The sequence below is a fragment of the Eumetopias jubatus genome, unplaced genomic scaffold (assembly GCF_037043125.1).
Source record: "Eumetopias jubatus isolate StellerSeaLion01/CBP00866 unplaced genomic scaffold, mEumJub1_p1.0 scaffold_3, whole genome shotgun sequence".
Classification (NCBI taxonomy): domain Eukaryota; kingdom Metazoa; phylum Chordata; class Mammalia; order Carnivora; family Otariidae; genus Eumetopias; species Eumetopias jubatus.
The window spans coordinates 45,691,131-45,711,718 of record NW_028274809.1 but is presented as its reverse complement, the minus strand read 5'-3'; the positions used below and the strand labels follow the sequence as shown (position 1 = coordinate 45,711,718).

General features: G+C 38.4%; 1 protein-coding gene across 2 annotated transcripts in view; it reads left to right on the top strand.

The window, feature by feature from the left end:
* The window catches only part of COL3A1 (collagen type III alpha 1 chain), a 38,889-nt gene extending 25,865 nt beyond the window's left edge, over positions 1-13,024 (top strand). For both annotated transcript variants that reach the window (XM_028122817.2, XM_088022082.1), the window contains 20 exons: positions 450-503; positions 2,207-2,260; positions 2,345-2,398; positions 3,104-3,157; positions 3,772-3,879; positions 4,334-4,387; positions 4,683-4,736; positions 4,922-5,083; positions 5,201-5,308; positions 6,317-6,424; positions 7,086-7,139; positions 7,228-7,335; positions 7,785-7,838; positions 8,207-8,314; positions 8,603-8,656; positions 8,751-8,858; positions 9,713-10,010; positions 11,060-11,247; positions 11,655-11,897; positions 12,853-13,024. In XM_028122817.2, the coding sequence (XP_027978618.1) occupies positions 450-503; positions 2,207-2,260; positions 2,345-2,398; positions 3,104-3,157; positions 3,772-3,879; positions 4,334-4,387; positions 4,683-4,736; positions 4,922-5,083; positions 5,201-5,308; positions 6,317-6,424; positions 7,086-7,139; positions 7,228-7,335; positions 7,785-7,838; positions 8,207-8,314; positions 8,603-8,656; positions 8,751-8,858; positions 9,713-10,010; positions 11,060-11,247; positions 11,655-11,897; positions 12,853-12,999 (2,172 nt within the window). In that variant the 3' untranslated portion in view covers positions 13,000-13,024. The remainder of the gene's footprint in view (positions 1-449; positions 504-2,206; positions 2,261-2,344; positions 2,399-3,103; positions 3,158-3,771; positions 3,880-4,333; positions 4,388-4,682; positions 4,737-4,921; positions 5,084-5,200; positions 5,309-6,316; positions 6,425-7,085; positions 7,140-7,227; positions 7,336-7,784; positions 7,839-8,206; positions 8,315-8,602; positions 8,657-8,750; positions 8,859-9,712; positions 10,011-11,059; positions 11,248-11,654; positions 11,898-12,852) is intronic.
* Positions 13,025-20,588: the final 7,564 nt, after the last annotated feature.

The window sequence follows — 20,588 nt, the reverse complement described above, 5'->3', positions numbered from 1 at the left end:
TACCAAGTGCTGTGCTGTTCGTTCTAGCATAAAACCAACTTCCTAGGTTAAAGGCAAGAAATGTTGGCGCCAGGGCGCCTGGGTGGCTCAGTTGTTAAGCATTTGCCTTCGGCTCAGGTCATGGTCCCAGGGTCCTGGGATCGAGCCCCGCATCGGGCTCCCTGCTCGGCGGGAAGCCTGCTTCTCCCTCTCCCACTCCCCCTGCTTGTGTTCCCTCTCTCGCTGTGTCTCTCCCTGTCAAATAAATAAATAAAAGTTAAAAAAAAAAAAAGTGAGGCTTAATGTTACCATTTTACAGGAAGTGAAATTTGAGATGTATTGCTAGAGGAACTATTAATGAGAACACCTACTACCTACCCATCACAGCCCATCTTGAGGGTTGCTCTTCTTTTTGGCAGAATCTCACCGAGGATGCTTCTAACCTGATGACTCTGGCTTTTGTTTGACAGGGCGAACCAGGCAGCGCAGGGGCGGATGGTGCTGCAGGGAAAGACGGGCCGCGGGTGAGTACTCCCGCTTGGGAAAAGCAGGTCTTACCTGTCGGTGACATGGAAAGAGTTCCTCATCTCAACTTCTATTGTTCTAAAAACTCATCATGATTACTTAAACCATGTTTTGCCATTTTCTGACCATTAAAAAGACCCAAATGACTTGACTGTTAAAATTCCTGGTTTATATCTATCGGTACCTGATGGTTCAACAGTGATGTGAGCATAGAAAAAACCCTCAAAAGTATGATAAAGGTTACAAACTAAATCATAATGAGTCACTAAAATCCAAGATAATCAATGCTGTTCAGAAAGAATTTTTTTTTATTTTATAAACATCGTAATCCTGTGATGTAGTCATACTACGGAATACTCCTTCACAATAAAAAACACATGCAACAACTTATATAAACCTCAAGGACACCAGGCTGAGTGAAAAAAGTCAATCTCCAAAGGCTACATACTGCATGATTCCATCCATGTAACATTTGTGAACTAACATAATGAGTGATTGCCAGGAGTTAACATGAGGGGAGAGGAAGATGCATGTGACTAAAAGAGGGGATGCGACGGAGTCTCACAGTGATCGCACGTTTGAGCACCTTGATTATGGTGGTAGTCATGCCAGGCTACACTTCATAAAGGGGTCTAGAGCTTATACATACACACTGGCACAAATGCGTGCGTGTATAAGTGCTGAGACCTGAATCAACTCTATGGGTTATACCAATGCCAGTTGCTGCTTTTGCTATTGCACCATAGTTGTGTCAGATATTAACATTGAGGGATGCCTGGAGAAAGGTGCATAGAATTTTCCTGTATCTTCTTTTGCAACCTCCTGGGAATCTATAACTATTTCAAAATAAACGTTAAAAACAAACCAAATGAAAAAACATTCCCATCAATTGTATTCCCGTTTGCAAACATCTTCCGGGTATGACTGCAGCCAATAAGCATGATAGTTAAGTCATTACACAGATGTTATATTTACCAGAGTTGCTTTAAAGAAATTCATACAAATTTCACTTTTGACAGATTTGATGGGTAGGCCATCATCCAATTTTTTAAAAAAACACCTAATATCTCATTTATGTGACATAGGTAAAACTTTCATATTTGAAAACGTCAATTTGAAAATTTTAATATGGGTATTTATATTCTGAGTAGTTAAACATTTTGGGCTATCAAGCAGTTGAATAAGACAATGCACTTTAATTTTTAAAAAGCTACTACTGTAAGATCTTACATCACATCATTTATCTTCTGCAACGGAAAGAAGAATGAATCGATAAATTGCCACTGACTCTTATAGATTCAGTCCTTTAGAGGCACCTCCGCAGAATCTCATATTTATTAGGCTCTGCAGTATTTATACACCAAGTGAAGCATATCATTCCAGCCATAATAGAAGTCATATTATCTAGTTTATTAGATGAATGCTATGTGACTGATAGGAAAAAGGATGCTTTTTATCTTTAAAATTAAAAATGTAGGGCGCCTGGGTGGCTCAGTTGGTTAAGCGACTGCCTTCGGCTCAGGTCATGATCCTGGAGTCCCAGGATCGAGTCCCACATCGGGCTCCCTGCTCAGCAGGGAGTCTGCTTCTCCCTCTGACCCTCTTCCTTCTCATGCTCTCTATCTCTCATTCTCTCTCTCTCTCAAATAAATAAATAAAATCTTTAAAAAAAAAATTAAAAATGTATTTCTATTTTCTTTAGGGTCCTACTGGTCCCATTGGCCCCCCTGGCCCAGCTGGTCAGCCTGGAGATAAGGTAACACTTAATACTACTTAGAAACAACAAGAAAGTATCCCTAGTTTTTTGGATGCAGGCAATATTTTTTTCCTCTTTTTTCAGGGTGAGGGTGGTGCCCCTGGACTTCCGGGTATAGCAGGTCCTCGTGGTGGCCCTGTAAGTGTTATAGTCATCTTCAGTGTGCTTTTTAACTCCACCTGGGCAGCGGCTATCCCTGCTTCCTTCTTTAACAATTCTGCCCCTGGGCCCCGGGTCTCAATGGCAGGATGCCATTTTCAGGAATCCTATGACATGCAAAGGAAGGTCAAAGTTCTTAAATCTAAAATTCACAAGAGACCGTTTTAAATCATGCCTTCTCTCCTAAATAATTCTGGAAAAAAATTTAAAATGCACAAACAATATGCATTTGTAAATAATATTTCTTAAACCTGCAGGATCTTTGCCTGAGGCACCTTCTAGATCTAAAAATTTCTACCTTCAGGGTTTGCAACTCAGGACAGATACATAATAAATGGTCCTACTTAATTAATTGATTGATTTCTCAATTGACCCTTTTAATGTATTTTTAAATGCTTACATTTGTTAGAAGTCATATGATTGCATGTGTTAAACACTTCAAAATTCTCAGATTATTTTTCTTGTAAATAATATCACAATCAGAGGCAGAAAGAACCAAAGGTTCTGGTGTTGTCCACTGCTGATTTTGTGGAGAAGTGGAAAAGTCTTCACAAGTTTCACCGTGTTGGTTAGCTTTGCATACTTCCTGCCGAAGGAAAGATGAGATGATGCAGAGGATGATACACCATTGTCCCTGTGGGAAGGTGTCTTCACCGTGACCAATGAGAATGTTTTTCACTTCAGGGTGAGAGAGGTGAACATGGGCCTCCAGGACCTGCTGGCTTCCCTGGTGCTCCTGTAAGTATGAACACACAGCCCAGAATCACTCTCTTGTTGAAAAACAGACATTTGAATCCGGATTCTAGTCAAGCCTCTGCTGCTCATTCCCTATAGGGTGACTTTACCCACCCCTCCCTTTTTTTCTGTTTTTTTGTTTTGTTGTGTTTTGTGTTTTGTTTTTTACTTCACTCTTACTCTTTAAAAGATGGAGATGAAAACACTTGACTTGCCTTTATGCTTCATTAATGAGGCTCACATGTTACCCTAGATTTTAAAACACTCTGAAAATTTAAAAACTTATTCCACTGTAAGATGATACTAATTAAAAGTTGCTCTAAGTCTTATCTTTCTCCAGTGAATTTACTGGAGCTCATTTTCAAAGCACAATCCTTGGAGAGGCTTTCTCCCTTAGGACAAATAACATCCATTTTAACATTTTCTTGATAGTTTTCTTTTATCACGAAAGTATTTTGATTCACTTTGGTTTGGCCTCTTTTCAGAAAACCTCGTTTTCCAATTTTATTTCAACATCTTGCCACCTGAAGAATTCTATTTTCTGAAGAAAGAGTCTGATAGGCCAAGTGTATTGGGAAGGACGTCAGCTCACAGGTCATTGTCATTTCTGAATGTAGGGACAGAATGGTGAACCTGGTGCTAAAGGAGAAAGAGGTGCTCCTGGTGAGAAAGGTGAAGGAGGGCCCCCTGGCATCGCAGGACCCCCTGGGGGTGCCGGGCCTGCTGTGAGTATTCTCTTTCATTCAGTTTTCAAATGGAAAGCACTTAGATGTATCCATAGTCCAAGACTTCATACTGAGAGAGCCTGTCAAGGTGAGGAGAGCATCCTCTGCCTAGGAGTACAGTTCTGACTTTGAAGCTTGGCTCTAATAGTCTAGATATGACCCCAATCAGGTTGTTCTAACCACTTCCTACCTAGAGTTACTGGTTTGTTGATTTTTGTTTGTTTGTTCATTTGTAGGTCTGTTGTAGTTTTTTTCCCCCAGTTTTATTAAGATACAATTGACATATAGCATTGTACAAGTTTAAGGTGTATGACATAACGATTCGATATATGTATACGTTGCAAAATGATTATCACAATAAGTAGAATTCCTGTTTTTCAAAGGCTGAATGCTTCTTTCAAATTTTGAGTGTGGTGGAATTCTGATGAACCATTTCTACCTCCATTCCATTTAGGGTCCCCCTGGGCCCCAGGGCGTCAAAGGTGAACGCGGCAGTCCTGGTGGTCCTGTAAGTATCCATTCTCTTAACTAGCATTCTCTAAACTGTGATTCAAAAGCAGTAATTAATACCAATCTGTATAAAAACTGCCTTGAAATCACTAGATCCTGAAAGAGTATAAAAACTATAATCCCTTAATTCTATGTTATATGTAAATTCTAAAAGAAAAAAAAAATAAACCAAACCATAAATGATCCCAGGGTAGAATGCAGATCACATTTCTTAGCCTTTATATTTGTTTTTAGTAGTTTATTATTCATTCTGCTTCACTTTTGAAATTCAAAAATATATTATCATTTCCCAGGGTGCTGCTGGCTTCCCTGGTGGTCGTGGTCTTCCTGGTCCTCCTGGTAATAATGTAAGTATTTTTTTTTAATACTTTTTCTTTATTCCATAAAGAACATTCAGATATGCATAGGAGGAGAAACCTACCCATTGCTACTTTTCTTTGTGATTAAATCCCATCTAAAATGCAGGTAAAAGAGGGAAGAAATATTCACTTTTCATTATAAAGCACTCCAACTTCCATAAATGCCTTTGTAGGGTAATCCAGGCCCCCCGGGCTCCAGCGGTGCTCCAGGCAAGGACGGGGCCCCTGGTCCACCTGGCAACAATGGTGCTCCCGGCAACCCTGGAGTGTCTGGACCTAAAGGTGATGCTGGCCAACCCGGTGAGAAGGGATCCCCTGGCCCCCAGGGCCCCCCGGTGAGTGGCTGTGGTGCCCTATGGATTGACAATACTCTTTTATTTTGAATTATGAATTCAACAGAGGAAAACCTAGTCACAGAGAGAAGAACTAAGGCTTTCTTATTTGTTCAATAGGGACTTCCAGGCCCCCTGGGAAGTGCCGGGATTACCGGAGCCAGGGGTCTTGTGGGACCACCAGGCATCCCCGGTCCTAGGGGAAGCCCAGGCCCGCAGGGCATCAAGGTGAGTGTGGCCATCTTGCCCTGGACTCTGGTTTCCTTTGATAGCCTTCAGAGATCACTTAACCATAGCAAGCACGTCATGAACAAATTTTCCCGTAAAAGATGCAAATTCTTGATATGTTCAGATTTTCAGGAAGCACGTGTATTATCAAAAGGCTGCCAAACACAAAAACAACGCACATCATAGGGCAGCCTTGAACATAAACACTAAGAAATTGGTAACACAGAAAATATCTTGCCACCTTAAGTACCTCCGTTAGGAGATGTGTGAGCGTTCTTTACTTTGTTGACTGTCAGTTTTGAAGAGGGAAATAGTCAGTTTATAGACCTGTGAAAGCCTTTAATTAATATGAATTTTCCATCAACTCAATTTGTTTCACACTTCTAATTTTCTTTCCCTAATATTACTGTAACATCCTAACATGTTATAGTTATTTGTCTTAAATATCCATTTAGCAAAAGGGGTAATAAAATTCTGTATCATTAGGGCTCACATTTTGACACTTTGAGCACCTCTTTAAACAAAATGCCATATAATATTGTAACGAAATGAAGATATAATATTTAAGCATATTCAATTTATATGAACATACCTGGTAAATGTATATTTTTTAGATAGAGCCAGATGTCCAATATAAACTAATTCCGATGGTCACCATAAACGTATAATTTCATGATGGTTAATCATTATTTTTTTCTCACAATGGCCATGTCTTATTTATATATCTCATATTAGAATGTATTTCTAAATAACAATCATTGTCATTACTTAGCTGTTTTGGTATCCAGAGTCACTGGGAAAGTTGGAAAATACAAGAAACTGGCTCTTCCTCAATGATAGGGATAGTTTTAGGAACAAATTCAATAGAATTTTTAATAAAACAGAGTTTTTCCACGAAAAATAAGAACATCTCATAACATATTGATTGCTAAGATAATATGAGTTAAAAAAAGTTAAAAAAAGGTAAAATAATTTAAAATAAAATGTCTTTTATTTCTTTATGCACAGGGTGAAAGTGGGAAACCAGGACTTGCTGGTCACAATGGAGAACGTGGTCCTCCTGGACCCCAGGGTCTTCCTGGTCTGGCTGGTACAGCTGGTGAACCTGGAAGAGATGTAAGTACTAGTTCTTAGGAAATATCCAAATATCCTGGTAGTGTTTGGTAATCTATTTAAGCAAGGGTCAAATTGCGCCTTAATATCTAAGAGTGTAAATATTGCCACATGCCAAAGTTCTCCTTCTTTCTTTAATAAGATATCCCTTCTATTACAATTTAGAATAATTTTAAATGTTCTTGTTCATTAATATATACCCAATGAATGATCATTAATGGAGAAGAATCTGAATGCTAGCTAAAGAAAGACACAAGTTGGGGATGGGGAATGCCCCAATTTATAGCATTCCTCCTGCATGAAAATGTGCTGCATGTTATCTGTGATTAAGCCTTTTCTTAAATTGTAGATTTCCATTATCAGCTTAAATTACTGTTTCTTAAGCTTTTATTTGTTATCTCTTCCCGAAGGATTTTTTTAGACATTTTTCTTTCCTAATCACTTCTCCCTCTCTCACTTGTGAAATTTTAGTGCCATTGGTATACTGCTTATCTATTTAGGTATTTAGGTACACAGCTGTTGTAATAGCTAAGATTTTTTAGTCCTAAGAACCAATTTTTATCCTCTTTAGGATGCTATTGCTACCGCTGAGAATACATGGCTTAGCTTATATTTGAATGGTTCGAAAGAGCTTGATTTCTTTTCTCCTTGTTTTTTTAATCAGGGAAACCCAGGATCAGACGGTCTTCCAGGCCGAGATGGCGCTCCCGGTGGCAAGGTATAGTGAACATAGATACAGTGGGTTTGTGTACTTAAAATAATAACTGCTGATCATATTTATGTTGGATCTGTGAATTTGTCCTCAGGGTGATCGTGGAGAAAATGGTTCCCCTGGTGCCCCTGGTGCTCCTGGTCATCCAGGCCCCCCTGGTCCCATTGGTCCAGCTGGAAAGAGTGGTGACAGAGGAGAAACTGTGAGTTTTTCTTTGCTTACCTATTTTCCTCAGTAAAGGGATTAAGAGGTGGAAGATAGGATGTCAGATCGGCTAACCAAATGATCTTCTATCATTTCTTTTTGTATTTATGCTACTCTTTCCTTAGGCAACCGGGGTAAAAAAGGTATCTGCTAAGTTTCTGGCAGTAGTTAATGCAGAAGTCATTACTAAATTCAAAGCAGCATTAATCAGTCTAAGTGTATATTCCCTGGGTAAATGCAAGGCTGAATTAGCAAGACTCTCTCAGCTTTCCTGTTTAGACCCCTTGGTAAAGATAAAAACAGAGAAAGCCCTTTGAAGGAGAAAATGGCACTAACTTTCAATAATCGTGTGCATACTATTAGTCCATCATAGTGAAATTAACTTCTAAATAAAACAAAGCTTTATCAATAAATAAACACTTCCCTGTGTGTTTGCTTTTATTTCAGGGCCCCGCTGGTCCTTCTGGTGCTCCGGGTCCTGCTGGTTCCCGAGGTCCTCCTGTGAGTTGTTTTTTAACTCATTCTAGAGTCTAAGAAATGTTCTATTTTCTGGCATGTTCAGGAAAAAGGGATGACAACATACACCACTATGGAGCAGAATTTTAACTTTCCTTTGATGATACAGAAGGCAATTCAGGATCTAAAATTCCTTGGGGCCAAGGACCTACGTAGCAACTACTGGGGTTTCATGCAATTATCAGTCCAAAATCAAAACTACAAGAACAATCTTTAGTGTTGCATGTATGCAGTGTCCATGGAATTTCTAGCTAATAGAATGTCATGGACTGGATTTCATTGCTATCAGTTTTATTTTGTTTTACCAATATGTATGTGTGTTTATGACCTTAATTTGAAATGTGTCTGTAAAGGGTCCCCAAGGTCCACGTGGTGACAAAGGTGAAACAGGTGAACGTGGTTCTAATGGCATCAAAGGACATCGAGGATTCCCCGGTAACCCAGGTGCCCCAGGTTCTCCAGTAAGTGCATCCGCTTTGTTAGAAAATCCCCTTCGGTGCGTGTTAAGTGATGAGCTAGGCAAATCTGGGAGACCAAAAGTAGAAAAGTGCTCATCTTTTCATGTCTCCATGAGACATGGATTCGAGGGCTTCGTTGAAAGAGTAGTTGGCATGAGGCAATGGGGAGATTAAAGAAGAAGGCAATCATATTCCATCATGACCCCCATGTTTCTTGATTTGATCTTGAATGTACAGTTTCCTAAATCTTTGAGAAGTCTTCCTTCATATTTACCTCTCTTTTCCTCTCAGGGTCCCGCTGGTCACCAAGGTGCCGTTGGTAGCCCAGGACCTGCAGGCCCCCGAGTAAGTGGCATAGAAAGATACTGGAAGATCCATATTTTTCAGACATTCTAGCAGGAAGATATCCTAGCATTGTGATATCATGATCATTTTCTAGGGACCTGTTGGACCCAGTGGGCCCCCAGGCAAAGATGGCACGAGCGGACATCCGGGTCCCATTGGACCGCCAGGGCCTCGAGGGAACAGAGGTGAAAGAGGCTCTGAGGTAAGACCGCACTCACAAATATGCGGGTTTAATTTGCTACAGTCTTCAGGTTTCAGAAACACTTTGTAAGGTTTGGAAGCTAGATAGTGAGTTCAGTACAATACAAACACCCAACTTAATTTAGAAAATCAACAATGACTTTTAGAGATTCTCTACTCTTTCTCCGTCACACTATAACAACAAGAGAAAAAAAAAAATGAAGTTTTTTTTACCGTTTGATGAGAGAGCAGTCATTATCCCCAGAATAAAGACAAAAGCCCAATTAACCAAATGAACTCTGCAAGCATTGATCTCACGCTGGAGATCGCACAATTATGACCATTGTAATGACTGGCAAGCATGTAGCACATCTTCTCAAACAGCTTCCAAGATTCCTGTTTTGCGACCAATACCATCATTCCCAATACCTTCCTATCCCACATCTTTGGCATAAACGGAATAAAAACCATTATCCCCACGAGTTACACATTTGGTAATTGAAACACAAATAGTGATCAGCCCAAAGACAGAAAGTTAATGACAAATCTGGGATCAGAATCTAGGTTTCCTGATCAGATTCCCTCTGGCATGTCAGAGTTAGAAGTGTTTGTATCATTTATTCAGAAGGAAACATGCTAGAGTAAAATTTGTGCTCTCACTCCACTGATTTGTACCCAGGGGAACGCAATAAATTTCATGGCAACGAATTTATTATCATTGGTTATCATTTGATCACAAAACGACTCAAGTAAACCTTTCTTAAAATAATTATGATGACATATTGGTTGGTTCTGATGCATTGTATTGACCCAGCAACGTATTCTTTCCGCGAAGAGCGAGTACACCTCCGTGACGCCTGTTCTTACCCATCCCAGGGCTCCCCAGGCCACCCAGGACAACCGGGCCCGCCTGGACCTCCTGGTGCTCCTGGTCCGTGTTGTGGTGGCGGGGCTGTTTCCCTGGGTTCTCTCGGAGGGGCTGAAAAAGCTGGTGGTTTTGCCCCGTACTATGGAGATGAACCGATGGATTTCAAAATCAACACTGAGGAGATTATGACTTCACTCAAATCAGTCAACGGACAACTAGAAAGCCTCATTAGTCCTGATGGGTCCCGTAAACACCCTGCTCGGAACTGCCGAGACCTGAAATTTTGCCATCCTGAACTCAAGAGCGGTATGTGGGGGAGTCTTTCAGGCTCATGGCAACAAGATTACAGAGAAAGCTGCTTAGATGAGAACTGGGGGAAGAGAAAAGTTTCACTGTGCATAGAAAATATTTTATAGCAGAAATAGTACTTAAAGAATGTTGGTTGAATTGAAACTGCTTGATATATCCAGAAAGTATACACTGCAGGTATCCTTAAGATGGAACATAAATAACCCAAATATTCCAAATGTAGGAAAATTTCAAGACAGTCTTGTAGAAATTTTAAAATAAGTCAGAGTTTGGGATGTTTCTGCATATCATTCCAAAGTTGTTTGAGTGATAAAGCAACATAGATCATTGTGTTTTCGGGACAAAATTTATATAACTTGATACAGACATAATTTGCAACTTAACTTTTGCAATCTTTATTTAATGAGATTAATTTTTGTGATAAATCTAATTATTAGCTTTTTCATATTAAGAAACAGTTAAATGAAACACCCCAGACTTATATAAAATTAAATCAAATATTGTAATACTGTAAGATTTTACACATATTGGGTTAATTCTTTCTGAAAGGCAAAAATTATTTCAGGCTTTCAGATACCTTGACATGGAACATTGCCTTTGTTAGGAGTCATTTCTGAAAATTACTTAAGAAAGAGAACATCAGTCACGGGGACTTTGGGTTAAACTTACTGGCATAAATCTAGATTAGACAGAAAGCTTACAATATTTAGCAAAACCACATTAAACAGATAATCATCTTAAAAAGAGGGAGAGATTTCAATAAATACAATACACCAATCAAAATGTCTTGGCTAAGTATATCATCATTGTTCCATATCAAGAAGCTATATTTTACTTCAGTATTTTCTAATTATTATACCTAACTCTTTTTAATCTCCACAATTTCAGTAAAAAGTTTCTGTATTATATTGTACTATAAAATACAAATAAATTAGCAAACAACATTATGAATGCTTTACCAGGTAAACAAACAAAATAATTCTGGCCCAAACTTCACTACTGGATTTTGTAACCAATTCCCATTATTCTTTTTTGTGACTATTCAGGAGAATATTGGGTTGATCCTAACCAAGGTTGCAAGCTGGACGCTATTAAAGTATTCTGCAATATGGAAACTGGGGAAACGTGCATAAATGCCAGTCCTTGGTCTGTGCCACGTAAGAACTGGTGGACAGATTCTGGTGCTGAGAAGAAACATGTTTGGTTTGGAGAATCCATGGATGGTGGTTTTCAGGTAATAATGGATATACCACTTGTTAACCAAGTCATTCCTACTTACCTAACTTTTTTGATTCCTCCCAGTTTTTCATCACAATGTTAAATTAGTTACTAAATAGGAGAACCCAAATGGCCTTATATATTCAGGTGACTACCTTTATAACTTTTATACCTTCTCTCCCAAAGCTAAGTTAGATCGAATTATTTGTTGTATGCAACCACCTTTCTTTCAATTCTTAACACCTCTTTTACTCTAGCATTAATATGTTACACACGCAAAAGAACATATTCACATATAAAATATTCATACATAAAATATATGAATAACCTGCATTATAATGACCATACTATACTGCATGAATCCTTCAGGACATATGGTTGCAACGAAGATGTTTGATCAGTTGTGTTTTTCGCCTATCACAGTTTAGCTATGGCAATCCTGAACTTCCTGAAGATGTCCTTGATGTCCAGCTGGCCTTCCTCCGACTTCTCTCCAGCCGGGCCTCCCAGAACATCACGTATCACTGCAAGAATAGCATTGCATACATGGATCATGCCAGTGGGAATGTAAAGAAAGCCTTGAGGCTGATGGGCTCAAATGAAGGTGAATTCAAGGCTGAAGGAAATAGCAAATTCACATACACAGTCCTGGAGGATGGTTGCACTGTAAGTAATAACATTTTTAAAGGCATGGATCATAATGATCTTAGCATTTCTAGTTTAATCATGCTATTTTGAAAAGAAGAAAAAATAATGAGGGTGAATAAAAGATAACATTTGGTGTGAGTTATGTAGGATCTACTGGTTCATTGCAGGGAATATTAAATACCACACACAAAAATATATATCTTCTCAACCTCCAGGTGAAAGGAGTTGAAATGAAATCAGTAGAAATTTAAATTCATAATATAAACTTTATCAGATAATCTGGGTGGTTACTATACATTCTCCGTAATAGCTATCATATGGACTCAATCTAAAAATCTCTGCTTTCTCTTTAATTTTGAAGGGTAGCTTTAAATCTTTTCTTTGTTATCATTTATAAGCAAAGGGAGAATTCACTTCTAATATTAGCAAATTCCATCATGAGAGACTTATTCACTTTTTAGTAAACCAACCGTATACCTGGTAGCAGTGACCAGACAGAACCAGGCCTCCTGAAAATGGGCTGGCTATTGGCACTCTCTACTGAATGCACCTTAAAGCTCTATAATGCTTTTGGTTAACAATATGGTTTATTAGGGTGCCTGGGTGGCTCAGTCAGTTAAGCGTCCAACTCTTGATTTCTGCTTAGGTCATGATCTCAGGGTTGTGAGATCAAGCCCCATGTGGGGCTCTGCACTGGGGGTAGATCCTGCTTGAGATTCTCTCTCCCTCTCCCGCAACACCTGCCCCCTCATGTGCACATGCTGTCTCTCTCAATCTAAAAAAGCCCAATAGGGTTTATTATCTGGGATGATTATAACTTTAAAATGGAAGAGGTCTCATATGCATGGAAGATAGCATGGCAAGTTGGCAACACCTTTAGGGCACACTATGCTTTTAAACTTGGTCAGTCAGAGGAAGTGTCTAAGTAATTGTAATGTCATGATACCTCACATTTTTTTCCTCTTTTTTACAGAAACACACTGGGGAATGGGGCAAAACAGTCTTCGAATATCGAACGCGCAAGGCCGTGAGACTACCTATTGTAGATATTGCACCCTATGATATTGGTGGTCCTGATCAAGAATTTGGTGTGGACATTGGCCCTGTTTGCTTTTTATAAACCAAACTCTATCTGAAACCCCAGCAAAAAATTTCACACTCCATATGTGTTCCTCTCGTTCTAACCTTGTCAACCAGTACAAGTGACCAACTCAATTCCAGTTATTTATTTCCAAAAGTTCTGGAAAAAGTATAATTTGGCAAAAAAGGATATTTTTTTTTTGCTGTTACACCAAATACAGTTCAAATGCTTTTTGTTCTATTTTTTTACCAATTCCAATTTCAAAATGTCTCAATGGTGCTATAATAAATAAACTTCAACACTCTTACAATAACACTGTGTTATATTCTTTGAATCCTAGCCCATTTGCAGAGCAATGACTAGGCTTACCATTAAAAGATAATCTTTCTTTCTGAAATAGTCAACATGAAATTAGAAAAGACCTCCCTGTTTCAACTACCTCAACCTGGTCAGAAATACAGAGGAATTCTAGAAGTCCCAGAAGATGAAAAAATTTATATAATTTCCTAAAATATTGGTAAAAAGTATAGTACAAGAATTTGAAGAATTATTTTAAAACCTACAATTATTTTAATCTTGGATATCAACTGCTTTTAAAGGTGCTTTTCTCTTTTCTTGTCATTGCTGAAATGATCAAGATTACCGATATTTGGGAAGGCTTTAAAGACACATGTTATGGTGCTAATGTATTTTCACTTTAAAAACTCTAGGTCAGAATTGTTGCCTTACATTCAAAACATAAATGCACACCATCTGTACATGTCTCCTGTCAAAAAAATCTATTGGTGTGTCACTTCAGGGAACTCTCTCCCTTGATCCTGTAAAAGTCAACAACAACAAAAAACAAATAATGGGGCTTCTTTTGTCACAGTAACACAGAATGTGTTGAAATTTAACTTTGTGAGCTTGTATGTGGTTGTTGATCTTTTTTTTTTTTCCTACAGACACCCATAATAAAATATCATAATAAAACATTCCTGGTTTTTGTCACTTTAATAGATATAAGAAATGCATGTGTACACTCTAGAACTCTGGTGATCTTCTTGAAAAAACGTATTGAATTCGAACTCTCTAGCTTAATAATGCAACGACCTCAAGAATATGAGCTATGTTCAGAAGAGAGAGAATGCTCAATGGGGAATCTTGAGGATTTTTAGATCATATTCAGTGAAAACTGAGGGCATGCTCTTTGAATCAATCCCTGGAAATAATAACATAGTAAATTCAGTTGTCCCCAAAAGGGGAGGAATCAGGGAGGAAGATGCCAGTAATCTACTGGAAGTAAGCAGTGTCTAGCAAAACAATTAAGAATAATTGCAAGTTGAGGCTTTTCTACCACTGCTACACACTGTCTCATTGCCCTCTTGGCCCTTTTCTACCTTCAAATTCTTATTCTTTTAGTTACTGTAAGTATGGTCTTGCACATCTGACTTTATAGTTTGATGTTTGCTTACTCTGTATGGTTTATAACAATAATACTACTTTCAAAAATAAAAATTCCATCAGCCAAATGTCACGTCAAGACGTCCACTTACCCTCCATGTTAGAGGAAACCAATGTTAACAGCTTCTTGTGCATCTTTCCAGAAATATATATACACACACACACACATACGGAGATATGGAGAGAGAGAGAGAGAGATAGAAAGACAGAAAGAAAGCCAATTTGCATTATGCATTAAAATTAAATTACTTGGAGTTTTAAATTTAAGCATCTTCAAAGCCAGAAATATTTGTCCAAGTCTTCCTCACATTGCATCACACTGACAGTGGCTCTCCTGTCTCCCTCTTTCATTTATAAGGACCTTTATAATTACATTGGGTACAACTGGACAATTTAGGATAATCTCCTCATCTCAAGGTCATTTGATGACCAACCTTAATTCTGTCTGCAACCTTATACCCAAAATAGCATCTAGTGTCCAGTGTTACGATGATTTCACCAGGCTGCTTTTGGGGTATGATTTTGAATATGGCTCTGAAAGTGAGCATTCTCTTCATATATCTTTATTTTATGAGCTTGGGTTCTATAGCTTTCTCTGAATTTCCCTGAACTTAAGACAAAAATCTATATATTACATTTCTACTTAAAACAGCCAATGTTGATTTAGGTGGTTTGTAACAAAGAACCCTGACTAGGCCAGCAACTGATAATAGCAGTAATGGCAGTGAGCAGAAATTCGGGAAAATGGAAAAACTCTGGGATCAAATATTTGTACTGGTTAGGGGTAAATATAGGAAAATCCAATTTGCATTCAGAGATGGGAACGTGTCAGTCTGTGGAGATAGGGCTCACATCTGTAATCACCTGGAATGATTTGCACTTTTGAAGCTAAGGCTGAAGAGGATGAGTGACTTCTGCTACACAACAGGTTATTTAAATTTCATGAGAAATTGCAGGACAGCATGTAGGTGTGTCTGCTTTATTGTTGATCCACAGGAAGAGAATGACAAGTTCAGATCCATACCTTCTTGGCTCGAGGTGCAGAAGGAAAGTTATGGCCTTTCCCTGACTGTGCTAAAATAAATATATTAACATGAAAAAACATATTTTAGAACTCATCTCTTTGCAAAGTTTTGAGATAACCAAAGAGCAAATATAAATCTTAATTTATTGCAGATAAGCAAACTTCAACAGAAATCTAAATGGGTTTTTGAATTCTTTGTTTGATTGGTACATAACTAGGAAATAATAGGACCCCAGAAATTTGCATGGGGTTTTTGAAAGAATTCTCTTCAAATATTCCTCTTTCACATTAAATTACTCTAGCCATTTAAAATAGGACCTTTTATTTCATGCCTGCTAATATTTCTGCCTTTCTTGAAATGCAAGATGCCTACAAGAAAAGACTAATTCTCCTCATACTTCACTCCCACCACTGCTTATTGTCTCCAGATTTATAACTAGAGTCAGATCCCAGATTGCATTGTGTAACAATTAAGAAGTCAATCTCAGGAGGAGGCTTACACATAAAAAGAATGAAAAAAAATTCATTAAATAATATTTTCCAAAATCTGGGCAATATGTGTGGAAGAATTGTGCAATTCAGATTAGACAAAATTCACCAATATGTGAATGTTAACAGAAAATTCTAGAAAGGCTACATTATTAACATGGTTGGTTGACTGAACCAGGCCTCAGAGGCGGTGCAAATTAAATGAACAAATGATCTGAGACATTGCAAACATCCTGCCAGATGGAAAATTAAAGAAGAATTAAGATAGAAACGTTGGAATGGCTTATCCTATGTGAGACATAACTTACCTTCTAACTATATACCTAGGATGGAACACCAAGGTCTTAAGAAATACATAGTGAGATGTTGCCAGCACCTTTGAAAACTTCCTTGGAAGTGTGTCTTTAGTCTAGAGATGGAAGTAGGAAAAAAAAAAAACAAAAACAGCTGAAATAAGCTTCTTGGTTTCAATGGAGATGACAGGAGTGGGCAGAAGCCAAAGAGCATCTCTAGATCACCAGAAACAAAGTGAGAATAACTATAAGAGACAACAGGGCTAGAATGTTTTGTTTTGTTTTGTTTTAAAAAAAGGCCTAACTCAGAAATATCATATCTTTGGTGGTGGCTAATTAATAAAGGGTCTACTATTTGGGTCCTGCTAGATGGGCTGACTGTGACAGCTGTACTTAGTTTTTTTATAAACAATAGTGAGAAACAATTCTAGTGCTGGTAGAAAGAGAGCTTGGTTGAACAATCATACAAGACATGACTTTCCCCCCAGTTTCCAGTCTATGAGACAGTTCATAGAGGCGGCGCCCTGAAAGAAGTTCAGAGCTTTGGAGGAAGTCTCCTACAATAACAACATAACTGATGAGCCAAGCATTATTAATATGACCAAGCATTTTTCTAGTCACTTTAAACTTATTAATGTACAATTCACTTCAATCCTCTGAGGTACTATTATCTTCATTTCACCAAAAAAAAAAAAAAAAACCCACAAATTATGAAAGACTAGGTAAATTGTCAAAGGTCACCTAGCTAGTAAGAGGTTAAAATTTGGGGTTAAGATTTTAACCCAAACAATCTGAATTTAGAGCTAATACTCTAAGCCATGACAGCAAACAGCCTAAAAGTTACCATGTTAAGGATACATCCTCTTGCCAATTATTAGAGTGTCATTAGTCTCCCTAATATCTCCGCTAGACAATCTCCGCTATGTCCAAAACTTCAGTCGGCAATTTCACTCAGGATAACTCTCAAATTTACATCTGTATTTTGTAGAGCAAGTGAACCATATTTTCAATGGCCTAACTGAGATCCCCACTAAAGTTTCCAAATGTCTTTCATGAAGCAAGCAATATGGAGATCTTGAAGAAGATCATACCAGACAGAGGGAAGAGCAATTGCAGAGGTCTTGAGAGAGGGGTGTTCATGGTGTGTTCAAGGAAGAACAAAGGGAGACGGATTGGAGCAGTTAGCATGCAGGAGAGTAGTACAAGAAAAGACCACAGAAAGAGACAGGGGGATAGATTGTATGGAGTCTTAGAGGAAGGGTGACCATTTGTCTAGCTTTGCCTGGGAGAGCACTATTTATGGGTGCTTTCTTGATGTCTCATGACATTCAGCATTTTAGAACTCTCTAAATATTCTGATTTTATGATATTAAATGGCCACCCGACTTTTATTTGGTCGCTGTGAAGATCTTGGCCTTTGCTCTCAGTGGAATAAGAAGTCATTGAGCAAATGGACCGCATGATCTGGCTTAGAGTTTTAGAGTGTTGCTGTGGTTGTTCTTTTGAAATAATAGCGTAGCTTCCACCAGGATGGTAATAGTGGAAATGATGAAAAGTAGTTGGGTTCTAGATACATGTTGAATATAGAGGCAACAAGAATTGCTAATAACGTGGATGTGTGGTCTAAGAGAAAGGGAGATGTCAAGCATGAATCCAAAGCTTTCGGCCTGAGTAACTGGAAGAAAAGAGTTGCCAATATCTGAGATGGAGGAAACTGTCAAGGTTAAAGATTTGAGGGGTTCAAGATTTCAGGCTGCGAAGGTTACGTTGGGGATACCTCGCAGTCCCCTAAGTAAACTTGCTGAGTTGGCGGTTAGACAAATCTAGAGGTCAGAGGAGAGGTCCAGGCTAGAGAAACACACTTAGGAGTTTCTGCATATGCATGGCTTCTACATCCATGCAAGCAGATGCAATCATCAAGTAAGTGAGTGTAGAAAGAAAGGAGAAAGTGAAGAAGGACTGAACTCTGGGGTAGTCCTGTATTTACAAGTTGGAGAAATGAAGAGGAAACAGCAAAGAAGATGGAGATGTAATGAAAGGAAGCCAGAAAAGTACAGTGACCCAGACAGCAAGTAGGAAAAAAGTTTGTTGTCTCAATGTTAAATTCATAGCCTATTACAAGGATAAGTAAGCTTAGAGTTGATGTATTCCAAGGCCGCTAATCACAGATTTTAAAAAGTGAGATCAAGTGAGGTTATATCAGTTTTCCAATGTCCTATAAACTACAGACAGTGATGTGATGCAATCCCCCAACTTATATTATCACTTTAAAGCCATATTATCACTTAATTATCTCTTACTTGTTGGAAGATTGAATACAACTCTCTTTACCTTCAATCTGGCATTTGACAACAATTATTTCACTTCTTTGTTTTATTTTTATTATTATTTATTTATTTTTTAAGACTTTATTTATTTATTTGACAGGGAGAGACACAGCAAGAGAGGGAACACAAGCAGAGGGAGTGAGAGAGGGAGAAGCAGGCCTCCCGCTGAGCAGAGAGCCCGCTGCGGGGCTCAGTCCCAGGACCCTGGGATCATGACCGGAGCCGAAGGCAGATGCTTAATGACTGAGCCACCCAGGTGCCCACACTTCCTTGTTTTAAAAAAAAAAAATATTTTATAAGTCTTGAGGATGAAATTTATACAGACATTATAACATATCTGGAAAATGCAGACAAGTAAGAAGGAAAATTGATTAAGCTTGTCCCATATCAGTGGACACTTCCTTATTCTATGTATATTCTAACATAATTGGTACAATACTACATATGCAATTTTGTATGCCACTTATTTCATTTAATGGGACACTGCTTTATTTAATTTTTTTAAGTTTCTTAATAATTAGGAAAAACAGAAGAAGCTATTTTTTAAAAGTAATGGCTATGAAGTTAGAAATCACACTAAAATATCCTTTCTTTTGTCTAGTTTATATTAAAATTTTACTTGTCTGGGTTATTTCTTAGAGAAATGTGCTTATTTTTAAAAGTGAGTCATAAACTGTGAAAAATATTTTCCTTTCAGACATAATTCTCCATTGAGTCATAACTCACTAAGTGAGCTTGATAGAATACTGAAACATTCTATATGACAGTGCACAGATGAAAGCTCTCACTAAATCTTTGTGTTCCCCAGTCTGCCACATTATAGTTTTCACAGATCTTATAAAAGAATCACTTGCTGAGGGCACCTGGGTGGCTCAGATGGTTAAGCGTCTGCCTTCGGCTCAGGTCATGATCCCAGGGTCCTGGGATGGAGTCCCACATCAGGCTCCCTGCTCCTTGGGAGCCTGCTTCTCCCTCTGCTTCTCTCTCTCTCTCTCCCTCTGTCTCTCATGAATAAATAAATAAACTCTTAAAAAAAAAAAAAGAATCACTTGCTGAGTTCATGCCACAAAGAAAAAAAAATGATATCATCCATGGCCAATATTTTTTAAACAAATTCTTCTCTGATGATAATTTTTCTCCTCTTTTTTCTTCTCATCTCTTTAAACATTGACCAAAGACATTTTTCCTTTTAAAACTCCTTAGTGTTTTACTAAGATGCACAGAATTACTTGGCATTTTTCCATCATATCTGATAATGATTCTTATTAACAGAAGTCAGGCTACCCTTTGAGGTCCATAAAATTTATAAATGGGAATTACCATATTTCACACAGTTTAATGATGATGTGAAAACAATGATATGCTCATTGCAATGTTGAAAATGAGACGTTTCATAATGAAATAGGTGGGAGAAATAAAAAGATTTAAGCTCTGTCTTAGATTGGGTCCTCTGGAATCAGACTGCAAGGTAGCAACTTGTGAGCAGAAGCTTCATTAAGGAGTCATTTCAGAAAATACACAAAGCAGGTTTGGACCGAAGGAGATGACCCCCATGCAATTGACACCGAGGTCTCATACAATCCTATAACAAGTTCTGGAACCGAGATGACCTTTCTGAGTTGTTATAATTCACAGTAAGGGGGACGGGTCTGTGCATCCTTGACTCAGACAGGCATTGACTAGACCAGAACATGCAAGGGGTAGGAGGTACGTTCAGTAAGGGGCCAGGTGAAATCATGAGGGAGCAAAACTTCCAAAGGAAAGAGTCTTGGTGACTAAAAGCAATTCTCAATGAGGGGAATGGTGGTGAATCTTCAATAACAGGCATTCCGAGGGGCTGTCAAAGCTTTGGCTTTGAAGAAAAAATCTGAGTAGAACAACATACTATCTACTATGAGCCCCTACTCTCTGCTCAGCGCTCTACTAAACACTAGAGGGGGATATAATATATAATTGCTCCTCCTTAGAAATGTGTTGTCTATCGAGAATTGGTAAGTTGAACTCATATGAAATAGTACAAAAGCATTCAAGATGGTTAGCAATTAAGTGCCA